Source organism: Adelges cooleyi, unplaced genomic scaffold (assembly GCF_023614345.1).
Source record: "Adelges cooleyi isolate 19-005CV unplaced genomic scaffold, UGA_ACOO_1.1 ACOO_flye_CR_arks_rails_tigmint_CR_PRNA_651, whole genome shotgun sequence".
Taxonomy (NCBI): domain Eukaryota; kingdom Metazoa; phylum Arthropoda; class Insecta; order Hemiptera; family Adelgidae; genus Adelges; species Adelges cooleyi.
The window spans coordinates 1241367-1256570 of record NW_026096352.1 but is presented as its reverse complement, the minus strand read 5'-3'; the positions used below and the strand labels follow the sequence as shown (position 1 = coordinate 1256570).

Sequence of the window (15204 nt, the reverse complement as noted above, 5' to 3'; positions counted from 1 at the left end):
TATAGGTAATCGATAAAATTGTAAAAATAAAACACTACACCGAAAAGATAAAGTGCTTTTGGATTTCGGATTTGTTGAAATGGAATCCGGAATCCGAAATCAATTTATAGTCAAAATTATGCGTTTTGCTTTTAATTTCCACCAGAACATTTTACTTAGGAACACAGCTTTATACTGTAATGTTATTTAATAATTTTAAGATTTTTAAAGTCGCTGAAATGCGTTATTTTTTTAAATCACGATTTTTGATTTCTCATCACCACTTCAAACATATTTTAAAGTAACTTAAGTGGATTTAGATAAAAAATTGTATTAATAAAAAATATATATTTGTGATTGTTAGTCAAACACATCAGAATAGTTTAATACGAATAAAAGAATATTATATGGTTGTATAAAGTTATGTTTGAATTTTCCTGTTTAGTACTAAATAAATCTTAAATAAATAATAATAATATAAACACACATTCAAATTGGTCAACAAATAGAATCTTGGTAAACATAATTCTTTCGATCTCTTTTATTCATTTAAAAAGTCACAATAAACTCAAAATAAAAATTAATTTTTAAAAAAAACCACTGAATTTTATTAAGAAAAAATAATTATTTGAGTCGACGTAAAAGTAATGATTATAGTTTATTTATTGTCCAGGCGATTCTGATTTTTTCGTGGCCAAGTAAGTTATTTATCGTTATTAACTTATTAAGTTATTTCACGGATGACTGTTGGATTATTTATTTTAAAAATGTATGATCAGAATGATAAAATGTTTTTTGTGTCTACTGAAAAACTATGATGTTTGACTTGTGTCCTTTTGTTCAAACACCATCTATTTAGAAAACAGACAATACTGCACCGGACTTTTTTAATATTTATTTCAGACCTACTCATGAAAACTTCCACTAAAAAAGGTGATAAAAGGTTTGCTTCAGTTAGTGCAAAAAACCTTTACAGAATTGAAAAATATTTTGGCTCATATATAATTTTGTAATGTACATACATTTTAATTAATTTTCATTTCGTTTAGATTAACCATACGGGATCTAGCGGTATCTTTGAATTCGTAAAATTGTTAGAACCAGAATAAAATATAATATTGATTATATGTTATCAATTTTTTTAATAAATCTCTCTTTAAACAAAAAAAATTGATAAAGACGCTATTATATTTTTTTTTCCACAAATAAAAAAGTCGGGACTGAAAGGGTTAAATTTACCTATTGAAATTTACGTATAGAAATCCTATTGTTATGTCAATGGAATATTTGAGAATAAAGAAGCTACTGAGCTACCACGTCGAAGTATATTTAGCTTGTTCAGTTAGATCTTGTAATTTACATATATATTATAATATTGAATAATTGTTAACTATTTCGATGTTGATCCTAACTGAAAAGCTTTTTAATTCTTTAAAGTATGAAAACTGAAATAAATTATAGGTTAACCGTTGGAGCATTGATGTTTGATAATATATTAGTCTCATTATGAAGGTCAGGTGGGGTAAGTAAAATATGTTTTTCATATAGAAATATAAATAATTGTTAGTTAACAATGTTTAATTGAAATTATAAGCTTAAATTGCATAAGAAAAATTGTTTTAAACATTTGGCGGAACGCAAAAATAAATTTTACATTTTGGACATAATATGTACATAATCGTATGTAGGAAAAGATCAATTTTTGTCTTTATTGTACAACATTTTAAAGATTCGGGATTCACATAATACCTATAAAGTCTATAATTCTTTATAGGTCTATGTATTATACGCATTGCCTGTGCGAATAAGGTTGGTACGAGTTTCCGTCTTCCGGGGAGAGAAGCGCATGCTCTATAAAAGGTTAATCAATAAGTTATGTCTTTCCCCCCCCCCCTCTCTAAAATGAACAAATGTATAAGCGAATCTATAGCGGTACAGAGTTCAACAACCAGCTTGGAAATGAGCTACCCAAGTTCTCGTATGCACTACATCGAACGACCGTTAGTTCCACCGGACAATATAATCGTGGGAAAACATGAACACTGGTAAAAGTGATAACAACCCGAATACTGAATAGTCTCCCATACCAGCTACCTACCTACGTGTTATTAACATTGGTGTTATTTATTTTTCATAAAAACTGAAATCACGGCTGTTGTTAGTAATTAGTCATTTTGTAATCACAAAGAAATATTTGTACGTGCCCGTAATCGTAGAATTTCCTGACAGTAGTCAACGATAACAGATAAACTGACTAATTTACAATTTATTATTTAATAAATCCAATTTTTATAATACGAATATACTTGGTAGGGCGTCCTCGGTCTCCAGTAGGGAGATTAGTAAAAATATTTACATTTTATTGTCTTGGATCGGACGAAAAAATTGTACTTTAAATTGTTTAAAACATACTTATATTAAAAATTAACATCCAAAGTATTATTTTGAGTTTTGCGTCAACATTTCTGCTTATAAATCGTGAAGACAAAAGAAAACCTGCAACTCTTTTGCAATAATAAAAAATACGTAGTACAAATATCCAAAGGTATGTATGAATAATCAAAGTTCAATATTAGTATTACTTATTATTATTGGTACGTTCTCCGTGCTACAATAAGATATTTAGGTATTATTTCAGAAGTATTTGGGTAATGGATGCATGTTTAGCAGTTGACCGAGAGGTTGACAAAGTTTTATCAAAATTTGGACAAATACGTGAAAATGTCGACAATGTATTACAGCAGCTTATCGACAGTCTTGAGAATATCAAATGTGATTTACTTTCTAAAAAATCTGAAGATGGTAAGTAAATATATTTTTTGTAAAGTAGTTAATATATTTAAAGTCGTCTTTCGGAGGCTAATAGTGCCTTTCGCCTTTAGGTTACAATAAGACCATTGTGTTTACTTGTAGAATTATTTACTGACTAATATGAGATTTTCTTGAATTCTCAGGACGTCTTGATTTCATCACTAATATTATTGAGACATAACAAAATAAATATTGAAAATAACACGGTTAACAATATTACTCATTTGCATTTCATTACTGATCTATACCTTTAAATGCTTATATAAACTCTTGAAATAAAGATTTTATTTGGACCTTTTTTTAAGCAAAAATAATTTTTTCAATTTATTTAATATATTATAATGAATTATATATTGCGTTCATTTTTTTATTGTAACGGTTCTTGTTGTTTGTATGCTTGTGGATTATAGTGTATATTGAAACTATGAAATTCCTTTAAAAGAATTTATGAATGACTGAAAGTATATAACTGATAGCCGATGTTTGTGATAATGATAATTTTTTAGTAGACAAATATTAATGTTAAAAAAACTTATACAATATAGGTTAATACTAATTAATAAATCTGAAATTATAAATATTGTTTATTTGTGTTTAGCTCTAGAATCTAACAAAACATCAGTTGTGCTTGTAAAAGGATTTCTCGACAAATGCAAGAAAGACACGCACAAATTAGCAACAGAACACAGGGAGTTGCATAGTACTGTATCAAAAGTGGGCAAAGCAATCGACAGGGTAATGCATTTTGATTATTTTTATAGATTTTGTATAACATTAATGAATTGTCTACAGAATTTTATATCGGATTTCGCTGCAACTAGCAGAGAAGACATTTTTTCGGGACCGACAAAAACTGACTTAGTTAACCGAATAATATGTCAGCATTTTTATAGACAAGGCATGTGGGATATTGCCGATGAGCTATCAGAGGCCAGTAATTATTAGATTTATCAATTATTTGATTTGCGTATAAACACCATTTCTACTATATTGTATTCTGAATAGACAAGTTTTATTAAGTATTTATTTTATAAAAAAAATAAAATCTGAATTTTTTTTTTTTCTTTTTACAAAAAATACAGGAATCCGGTATAGAAGTCGAATGTGGTCAAAGAGAACCGTTTGCCAAGTTAAATACCATTGTAGAATCTCTTAAAAAAAAAGATATTTGTCCGGCTTTAGAGTGGGCAAGAGAAAATCGTTCGCAATTAGAAATTCAGGTATGTTATTAGTTTATTGATTTTTTTTTTTGTTAATTAGCTTATCATAAAGTAACTTTAAACACTACAACATAATATTAGAATTATAATTCATTTTTAAATCCATTTTCCCTCGATATTACCCACAGATTTGTCGATCCATTTTCATATGTAGTTGTAAGAGTATTTTAAGTTATATTTGAATAAGATAATATTTAATAAATAAATTTAAATAATAATATTTTTAATAAATTTATTAATAAAAATAAACAAAAGTTATTCTATTTTTTAAACATTTAATTTAAATTTAGTCAGAACATATTTTGTTTTCTTTATTCAATGTAAATAGTCGAATCATAATGTCTTAAAAGTGATTCACATATACTGTCATAGTTCACAATATTATTATAATTTGCTTACTATTCTTTTTTTTAGAATACACTCTCCTAGTATATAATTTGTATGCTTGTAGCTGTAAAATAGTTTTATACATTGTTGGTTTTTTACTGCACCATTCGTTTTTGTAAAATTGATTGCTTTTGTATATATTTTACATTTTTATATTAAAATGTAATTTTATTTATTATAGAAATGTATTATATTCTTGTATAATTATTAATGGCTATAACAGGACAGACATCCATTAGTTGAAGACTAGGTCCATGTAACGAAAATTGTAATACGTAACACATTATTCTATAAAAAGAATCACATTATTTGGTCTTAGCTTTTTATGGGTACTTTTCAGCCCATATTAATTAATAATCCCTCTATCAAATGTATTTTGCTTGAATCGCTTGTGATATATTCAGTTAATCAATTTTCTTACTTTTAATTAATACTTAAATTCAGAAAAACGTATACCATTCTATATGTGTAAATAGATTTCTAATTTATAGAATGAAAAAATGATTTTAGACAAAAGTGAATTAAACAATATGATAAAATGCATTTAAATTTAATCGACAAAAATTGTTTAGAACAAGAGTTTTAACCTGAAAATTAGTTATTCCAAGCACACTTGCTTTATTTAAAATTTGTGTTTAGACTTATTAGTTGATAAAGTGTTTGTATGGAATACATTTGAAAAAAAATATTTTTACATTATCCGTCTGTATAACCAGTTTTATGACATAAATTTTAATTATAATTATATAATTTATAAAAGAAATCAGAAAATATATAAATTATAAACTATTCAAAATATTATAACTATAATCAGTTATGATTCTTTTGAATATCTAATTGATTACTATATTAACTGACTTGTATACATTGGTTGTAACATTTTTTATATACTGTCTTGTACATCATGTATATTCAAGTTAGTCGAAAGTAACATATTTTGTAGTGATACTACATTAGTAAAACAATTTGTACAAATCTATGGATTCAGACTTATATTTATGTACAAATCCAATAAAATAAGTAGGCCTTTTTTTAAAAACTACTATCCATTCTTGATTTCCAAAACAGTTCGCTAAAATTGTATTTGTATAACATATTGAATAAATCCATATTTTTTGAAAGTTCAGAAGACACATCTACTTTGAAAATACTAAACCGAAACTATTACTCTAACAAAACCAGTATCAAAAAAGCTTGTAAGCAACATATTATTTATTCAAGTGTCAAATGACTTTCTCTGTTAAACTCGGTATAAGTGCATGCTTAGAAACAGAAGCACAAATTTATCAAGTTAAAAGTAGCAAAAATTATGAGCATTTTAACTGTCAGTTAATTTTTTTTTTTTTTAAATAAAAATATATAATAATAAGTTTTTATATAACCATACATTCAATTTTATTGATAATCTGTGGAAAGTTAATTTTTTAAAAAAATTTCTTAGTTCCTGTAATAAAATGAAAATCACGCCTTTTTATCTAGTAGAGCTCAATATTCTATTTTTAAATTGTAATTTTAGACATTTTGTCACTTAGAAGTGTTAACAGTGACATATTTTATCCATTTGTGTTTTAATCAAGACTTTTAACTTTAAACTAAAGCTAAGAAGAATTTACATGGATGTTATGTTTTATGGTCTGACATTTAATACTGAATACTTACAATTTTACTTTTACATGATCATTTATACGTAATGCAACAAATTTATTATTTGGTTAATATTAAAAATATTTAAAAAAAAAAACAAATGCTTTTAAATTAACACATTGCTATACAATTTGTTTAATTAAAGAAATTTCCTCAAGTATTCTCATTTCAAACGATACTTTAAAACCAGGAACAAAAATTGTGCCCTTCTAACAAAGTTAAGTATTCTTACAAATAAATAACTTAAGTTCGATTCAAATTTTCAATAATAATTTTAGTTGTTCTTTAAAGTTTGGCATACTAATATCATATGATTATCTAAGTGTTTAATAACTTAAATTTTATTACAATAATAATTTGGAAATTTTTGATACCTTATTAAGAAAAATAGAGGATTTTTATTACTATAGATTAAATATGAGATAGGTTGCTTACGCTGCTGTAGGGCTTTCTGTTTTTTTTTTTAATTTGTTTTATTCCATAATTCTTTCTAACCATTGCCGTAATAACTCAAATAATTATTGTCCATAGTCAGGACATTAGTCCGCTTTTATTAATATCAATATCCATTAATAAATAGGTTGCAGTTTAAACTTTATTTGGTAGACATAAATAAAAAAAAATCTAAACTGCATAACTAAGTTCATACAGACTACGCATTTAAACTTGTGGCTGCTTACTCAAGTTTTTTTTAAAATTATTAACCTTATTTTATGCACATTAAATTAAAATGTATTAGTTTGCTAATTCATCCTATAATATATCCCAATATTTCAAAGTTGGTTTTATCAAACAAATTGAATTTGAAGTCCTTTGTCTCATGAAACATATTGTTTTCCCTCTCATTAAATTATGGTGGATGAATTCTTTAAAATGTATAATGCTTAGATGGTGCTAATTTGATACAGGTGTTAGCAATAGGTTAATTTTAATTTACTATTTTAAGAATAAAGTTTTGAATTTTGCTTATGAGAATAATACTTCTAATTGGGTTGTCTTAGCCGATTTACTTGTTGTAAGACTATTAGACTCTTTTATTAAAAAAAATTCCTTATAATTGAATTAATAATATATTGTCAATGGTTCTAAAAAGAAACATGATAGGAAATTGAATTCTACCTCTTTCTGTCCTTGATAATGGTTTTAAAACTAGTCAGAAAAAATGTGTTATGACTTATTTTAACTGCAGCTACTTGCCTAATAAATGCTATAATAACTGTGCTTGGTATAAAGGTAGGTATTATGATATAATCAATTTTATAATGAATAAACTATTAAGTTTTTATAGAAGAGAAATTATTTTTATTAAAGTATTTCTTTTAACAACCATTGTAGACTTTCTATATTATAAAAAACATAAAAAGGAAACTTTTAGTTTCCCGGATCCTAGAAATTCTTATTATTGTGTAGTTGTATTTTTACATTTTTAAATTATTATTTACTAAAAAATTACCTAAATTGTTTTTTTTCTACATTCGAAATAGATGTATCCTCCATACCCCTTGGTTAGGAGGTTCTCGTCTGCTTCTCGTATGCCTATTCGGATCCCTTTACACGCAAAACGGAACAAGTTTACTGGTGGCTTAATGAAACCGAGACCGAAGACGAAAAAGATCAAGAGAATCGAATTGGCGAGAAAAATATTACAACAGTTTTATAAGGTAGGTCCTTTAAAACTGGAAAGAAAATCTATCCTACCGCGAATAAAAGCTATTTTATGTTAGCGTAATAATACATAGTATATTTTTTATTCAACTTCATCCGATAGAAATGATTGAACTATGTTCGTAATACACTAAATTATTTACTATGGCGATTTCCTTTTAATAATAGTATCTTATTACTATATTTCAATCATGTCTTTTAATAGGTAAAATTGTTTAATTAATATGATAGATTTATCATCATATTAATGTTTTGCATATCGTGATTGCGGTCTCTCGGTGAATTGTTAAGAAACAAAATTAAATTCTATAAAAACAATAAGTGATGTGTTTTTACTTATTTAAATCATGATCTCAGTAGTGTAATTTTGCCAACTCATAATTAATATAAAGTATAATTTATTTACTACAGACTAACCACTTAACCGAGGACATATTCGATTAAGTTAAAAATATAATTATGATTTTGATACTTAATATTAGGCTTACTTCAATTAGACTGCCTCCTTTCCGTTTTCTAACATAACTTGGTTGTTGTGTGCATGTATGACTGCTTTAATTTTTTGCACCGTATTTGTCAATGTGAATTTTGATATTAAAAAAAAAGTATATAGATTTGACTAGAACAACACATACTTAAGTATATGATATCAATTTCTGTATTATATTTGTGTTTAAATTGAGCGAACAGTATAAGTAGTTTTTTTTGGTTCTTAAATATGTTATGGTTTTTGTTTATTAATTTTTAAATCATTTTGTATATATTTTTATTGTGTATAAATATGCAAATTCAAGTGCCTTTAACAAGGACATGTGTTTTATATTTTGCAAAAAAACCCTTTCTGATAATCGTTAAAGGTTTAATGTACAATAACATAATATTGTGTTTTACTGTTTAAGTTTAAAATTGTATGTATATAACAGCAAATAGTAAATATAATGATATCTTTCATCATTAATATTTGTATTATTTTTCATATTTTTATCAAATAACAATTAATTTTTTCTAATGATCTTAAGAAAATATATAGGAAATATTATATCATTGCGTGTTTACAATATGTATTTCAATTCTGTATCTACAGTATGGTAATGGATATCTATTGCTTAATAAATGAAACCGTTTCAATTATTCTAATACTATCGTTTAAGGTGTTATTTCTAAAAATAGTTAGATGTTTCTTAAAATATCAAAATGAACTTGGGTCGTTTGTGTATAAATCAGTTTGCATTTAGATAATGACTAAATAACATACAACCAATGTCAAAACTTAATTCCATTGCGTATATACTGTACGCTATGTACTCAATGTTAATACTATACACATAATGTACAAAAATCTAGCAGTTTTATTATCTGATAAGTTGTAAAGTGTAATTTGTTCCAATTAAAACGTATTAACTTGTTTTTTTCACAAACCTGGAATATTCGACTTATCAATTTTTGTCATAAATATAATTAAATTGTTAAGAAATAATTACAAAAATAAAACATTCATTATTAAAAATTTAACAAACCTATTATTTTAATTACAATTAATAGATTTGTTTTGTTATGTAAATACCATCAACAATTTATAATATGTTCCAGAGTTCTTCTCTCGAGTTCAAGCTACACCGATTGGCATTTCTGACATTAATCCAAAAGGGAGTTGAACATCAAACAAAAGCTGTTGCATATGCTCGAGCAAATTTCGGACAATTTGTTGAAAAACATGAAAAAGGTTAAAATTTAATTCTGTTAATGTTAATAATAGTTTTGTCATTCTATTATATTGTTGTTAGATTACGCATGTAAAATTATGAGTACAATGTTTCGTATAAATATATATTATTCTGGACGATTCATTGGAAATAGTTAAACTTACAAATTAAGAAGTTAGTTTTATCTTTGTCCATCTATGCCTATGATTTTGTAATCGATTTTACAAATTTGAGATATTGGACATACATTTTTTTAACTTGCAGATAAGCTAGAGATGTTCTCCCAGTCCCTCCATGTGGGCGCCCTTATGTATGTCTATGTCTTGAACTTGATAAAATTATAATTCAATATAAAAAATAAAGTTTAAGAATGTATGTATTAAAAAGTTAAAATTTAATTTAATCTTATAGAAAAATGAGAACACAATCTACAAATAGTATTGACACATAACCATAAAAAAAATTAATTTAATTTAAGATAGAAAGAAATCTAACGAGGAAAAATATAAGATTAAAAGGATAATATTTTCATTTAAAATATATAATCCTGCAAATAGCAGATATCTAATTTTCATAATATTTGTTTATGTTTAAAGAAAAATAATTTATTACAGAAGTACAAACTTTGATGGGAATGCTTTTGTACGTACCTCAAGGAATTGAAGAATCACCATATTCCTACATGGTTGAAACAAATATGTGGACCGAAGTAAATGAATTGTTTACCAGAGATGCTTGTATGATGCTTGGCTTAAGTGTTGAAAGTTTACTTAACGTTAGGTAATTGGCGTATTTTGTCAGCGTTAATACAATAAACAAGTTGTTCGAGACATGTTTAACATACATTTAACCATTTATTATTTGTATTATAGATGGCCAAATTGGACAAATTTCAGTTCTGTACGTGACACTGGACGGGCTAGCAGTATCATTGTAGTTATCAATAAAAATGATACAACCAGCACCCGACCTGTGTTGGGGTACAAAACTAAAATTTGTCTCGATGAGCCATCTATGATAAAACCAATGGTTTAACTGAATTTTTATAATTATAACAGTATCAATGCTGGATGCATGGCTCTACCGGCTCTTTTAAATATTAAACAAGTCATGCAACAACGGCAAGTAACTGGTATTTGGAGTGGCAAAGACGAATTACCCGTAAGAAATAATATATATTTGTATTTTTTTTTTTTTTAATTATGCACTATTAAAAAATGATGTTCAAGTACATTATTTCATAAAACGGTTCTAATATTATTTTGTTTAATTTTTTTAGATTGAAATTGATTTAGACCCTGAGCATAGATACCATTCAATGTTTGCTTGCCCTATTCTTAGACAGCAGAGTTCAGATACTAATCCACCAATGAGGCTCATCTGTGGCCATGTCATATCTAAGGACGCCTTACATAAATTGGGGAATTCCAACAAGTAAGTAATGGAGATATTAGTAATTAATGACCATAACACAATCCCATATATATTGTGTTTTGTGTTTATAGATTAAAATGTCCTTATTGTCCAATGGAGCAAAATCCATCCGAAGCTAAATTGATATGCTTTTAACAAATAATGACAGTTTGGACTTTACATAGTGATTTAATTTATATAAATATTGTTTTTCTAATTAAAAAACTATAAATATAAATATATTTATTTTAACTAGTTGTATTGTATAGCAGAACAGGAAAATGTGAATATTTTAAAATTTAACCACTAGACTTAACTATTATTTTTATTGCTTGAAATTATTTTGTACAGTAAACCGATTGGGTTATAAAATTAATAGCTATAGTTGTAATAAAAAAAAATAAACATAAATAAAAAAATAACCCAATTGTCACTAGTAAATTATTTTCATTGATAATAAATATCAATTTAATACATGTATTCATTATACAAAAAAGAATCTATTTTGTATTTCCGTCGTCATGCTTGTATTACACTATTGAAGATTATACTTTCAGAGTATTGTATAAATAATATTATTGTATTGTACTGTTGACACATTAAAACTGTTTTTCTACTGTAAAAATGTTGATACTGTCTAATTCATTAATGTTGCACATTCAATTGTTAACATTATTTTAGTAGTGTTTTAGCCTGTTCCTTTATATATTTTGATTTATTTTTAACCTAATTTGTGCACAAAGAAACCGAATGCTGTATTTACTTATTAGAATTTTGATTACATTATATTAGAAAAAGTAATTATTGTTGTATAATTTCTTGATAAACACTCTTACTGATAATACAGTTGGTAACAACTGTCATATTTAGCTTAGTAAGCAAGTAGTGTAATTATAATAAAAAATAATAATTCCTTTATGTAATTTTTATATAATCCCAGATTGTACTTAAATACTTTTTTGAAATGATATCTAATAGTTGTATAATACAAGTATTATAGTGAGTTTACTACAAATTGTACATTTAATTCCCTATTAAAATTTGTAATTACCATCAGGTGAACAGAAATTTCAAACAATTCGTTTTATTATATAATATACATAAAGAGCTTATTGATAGAAAAATATATAGTCAAAGACTAGATAGTATTTTTTATACTAAAAAAAACTGTGATGGATTGATATTCACTCCTTAAAATAATTAGTACAACATAATATCGATTTGTTGATTCAATACAATCTAAACTATTTTACACATTTTGCTTTATAGTTTACATATTAGGATAATTATTTATAGAACAATTTACAATATTTAGTATAATAAGAAGAGTAATTCAGTCATTTTGCAGTCAATTTGACAGGGATGATTTGTTGAAGTGAACTGTATTTTATCAAACTTCTATTCTATAAGTTTCTTTGCTTTGAAATATCTTCTCAAATAAAATACTTGCCATGTTGCTAAGGTAATTAAACACAGCATACTAAACACACTAAAGTAGAATAATCTCGATTTGGTGGACTCTAAAATAAGTATACAAATAATATGATTAAAATAAAAAATATACATTTTAGTAATAATAATAATATTATAAACTTGCCATTGGTAGTACGCATATCTTCAGACCGTCGTTTCATGTTTTCAAAATCTTGTACTATATCTTGTGACATATCTTCTAGACGTTTCAAATCCAACTCCAAGGGTTTTAGTTTTGAGGCTTCATCGATCTTAAATACAATTGAGATTAATATATTAGTTCAATCTGAAATTATGTTTGTTTTCTAAAAAAATGTTGTTACCCCTTCATAGTTTTTGGCTTCAACGCCAGTTTTGACATCTAAATAAATTTCTTGTTTGACAACTCTGTGATCTAAAAATAAAAAATAATTGTTAAAATTTAAAAAATTGTTCAGAATAATATTAAACATATTGTAAAATATGTTAGTAAATAGGTAGAAGTGTAGTAGTAATTTTTTTTTCATGATCACCCTAAAAAGTTAAAATAATTAATTGTAAAAACATGAGAAATTTATAACCAAATACCTACTAACACTAAGAAATGTAGTTTATAATAATGTTGGATTGGTGGAAAATGACTTACCAGGCTATTAACATGGATATGTTTTACCGCTGGGGGTCATTCCAAAATTTGCGAGGACATTTTGTGTCATAGGATCTCGGTTCCGATATTTAATGTGGGGACGGAATTATAGTATGGACTATGGAGATCAGACAGCAATGTAACTTCTATAGTGACTTAACACCCAAAGGTGAGTCACTAAAAATACTTGGGCCCAAAATTATATATCTGATTCACGACCCGTGACTCAATTTAATAATATACAATCCAATTGGATATTGCCTGATCGGCCACCAGACCTGGCTTATGATATAATATAATTTTTATATTTACCATGCGAAAGAACACATTTAAACTCTTGTATCTTAAGTTACATTTGTTTTGTACTTTAACTTTTAACACCCTCCTTAAGTAAGGTTTGTGTAAAATGGAGGCAGTCAACGTTTATTTCGCTGTGTGCGAAAATCAAACACCTAGATGTTTAATTCACTGCTTGTATACATTTATAAAAATAAGTATTAGCTTACTGCTTGATGCCCGAGAAATAAAACATATTTCAAACATGTCATAGTTTTCTACAATGAATGAAAATTTTCCCGTACTGATATCTTCTTTTTGTGACAATATGTGAGCTTTGGAATCTCGTACCTAAAATTGAATAAACTATTTAAAATAACAATATGTACTTCAATTACTGTGGATAGGGTTTATAATAATTTTAAGGGTTTCCTATGATTATTATGTAAGTTTTAAAAACATTTTAGTTAATTATGAGTCATGACCAACACAAAATCAAAATGTACATTAAAATTAAGCACTAGGTATGAGTCGCATAGCATCAGAGGTTTAACCCACAAATCCATTGTTTTAGAAAAATTTAATTAGTAATTTTAAATGCCAGTAACAAAAAAAATTTAAGTTCTTTAATTTATAGCAGCTGTTCCCAATCTGTGAGGCACTTAACAGGGGAGGCGGGAGGTAAATATTGATATTTTTAGATCAACGATAATTTTAAACGTTAACATACTAGTACGAGTATTTGCAATTAACTTTTATCATAGGAACCACGATAATTTTTTATTTTTAGGAAGCGTGAACCAAAAAGTTTGGGAACTTCTTATTTAGAGGTTCAATTTTTTTTGTGTTAGGCCAGTTTGGTTTTGAAAAATTAGATTTTTCTAAAATGTTGAATGCCATATTGTATATAAATCAAAGGCATGGTGCAGGTATAAAAGTATCATTAGTTGAGAAATTAAGCAATATATTGCAATATGCCACTGTAATGTCGTTGGTGTTTTGATCTCCGTAAGTATACAATGTATATAAATGTACATTTTACCCTTTGGAGTGTCAATAAAAAAAAAAAAATAACATATGTAAATGTGGAAACAAAAAGGGACCACGTCTGCATTTTTCAAAAAATTTAAGGTATAATTATTGATACTTTTAATCTTAAGTGATGTTTTTCTATCACTTTGGTCCCCAACTCAGGTCCTTTTTCGCTTTCCAAACCACATACCTTTCCCTAAAACATTGACCATAATATATACACATTATGTTCAAACATCAAAGGCCAAAAATTCAAGATTTTATTGATAAAAACATGAAAAATGAATTACATTGAACAATATAGAGCATTATTAACAGCTTTCAAACTGTCTGCTTGTGAAATTATTGAAGTGCATTTATCACACCTGTACGCTGTGCCATTTAATTGCATCTACTTTGTTTGTGGATAATCGACACCTAATGGATATTGATATTTCACAGCGTCCAAAAATGTACCAACTTATTTCTTATCCACTACTTACGATGTAGTCTATATGTTGTCCTTCGACCGGAACTACTTCGTACTCGCCCTTTACCAATATGTGTTGTCTGAGTTCTTCTTTGAGACATTTTTGAGTGTTGGGTTGCATGTGCCACCTTATACAATTGCCCGACGATATTATGGCCAACACAAGTACAACAAACGACAGCTCGGAATTAATGGGTTTCATGTTAAATAAGCGTTCAAATGATGCTCGATACACAATTACTTGATATAATCCGGTTTTGTCAATATGGTACTATTTCCGTGGTTTGAGGTCGTGACGAAATGAAATATTTTCACTCAAATAATTTCCTAACCAGGTAGGTAATCGATGAATAATATTGAATTTGTGAAAAATTAAAATGAAAACCGATGCGGCTTGGCTTGTTCAATCCCTGAGGTTACTCTGTAATAACTGATAACGAGAACGTGTAAGTGTTGAGTAACGTGTTAAAACTTGTGATAACGTTAACATTACGTGTCGACTGTACA

At 26.8% G+C, this 15204-nt stretch overlaps 2 protein-coding genes across 4 annotated transcripts; one reads left to right on the top strand and one right to left on the bottom strand.

The window, feature by feature from the left end:
- Positions 1–1838: 1838 nt before the first annotated feature.
- Positions 1839–11195, top strand: LOC126844841 (E3 ubiquitin-protein ligase RMND5A-like). 3 transcript variants are annotated; one of them, XM_050583267.1, is made up of 11 exons: positions 1840–2524; positions 2618–2781; positions 3389–3525; positions 3583–3720; positions 3873–4010; positions 7526–7702; positions 9297–9429; positions 10024–10189; positions 10468–10570; positions 10689–10843; positions 10915–11194. In XM_050583267.1, the coding sequence occupies exons 2-11, from the start codon at positions 2631–2633 to the stop codon at positions 10976–10978; spliced, it is 1362 nt and encodes a 453-aa protein (XP_050439224.1). In that variant the 5' UTR covers positions 1840–2524; positions 2618–2630; the 3' UTR covers positions 10979–11194. The 3 variants fall into 3 exon arrangements, with proteins under 3 accessions (XP_050439225.1, XP_050439224.1, XP_050439222.1); XM_050583265.1 differs by having other exon boundaries at positions 1843–2524; positions 2606–2781; positions 10915–11193; XM_050583268.1 differs by lacking the exon at positions 7526–7702 and having other exon boundaries at positions 1839–2524; positions 2606–2781; positions 10915–11195.
- Positions 11196–11890: 695 nt separating this feature from the next.
- Positions 11891–15145, bottom strand: LOC126844320 (transmembrane emp24 domain-containing protein bai-like). The gene is made up of 5 exons (XM_050582439.1): positions 14711–15145; positions 13427–13547; positions 12619–12689; positions 12420–12546; positions 11891–12342 (listed from the first exon to the last, which is right to left on the bottom strand). Exons 1-5 carry the CDS (start codon positions 14897–14899, stop codon positions 12221–12223), a joined length of 630 nt encoding a protein of 209 aa, XP_050438396.1. The 5' UTR covers positions 14900–15145; the 3' UTR covers positions 11891–12220.
- Between the last annotated feature and the right edge of the window lie 59 nt (positions 15146–15204).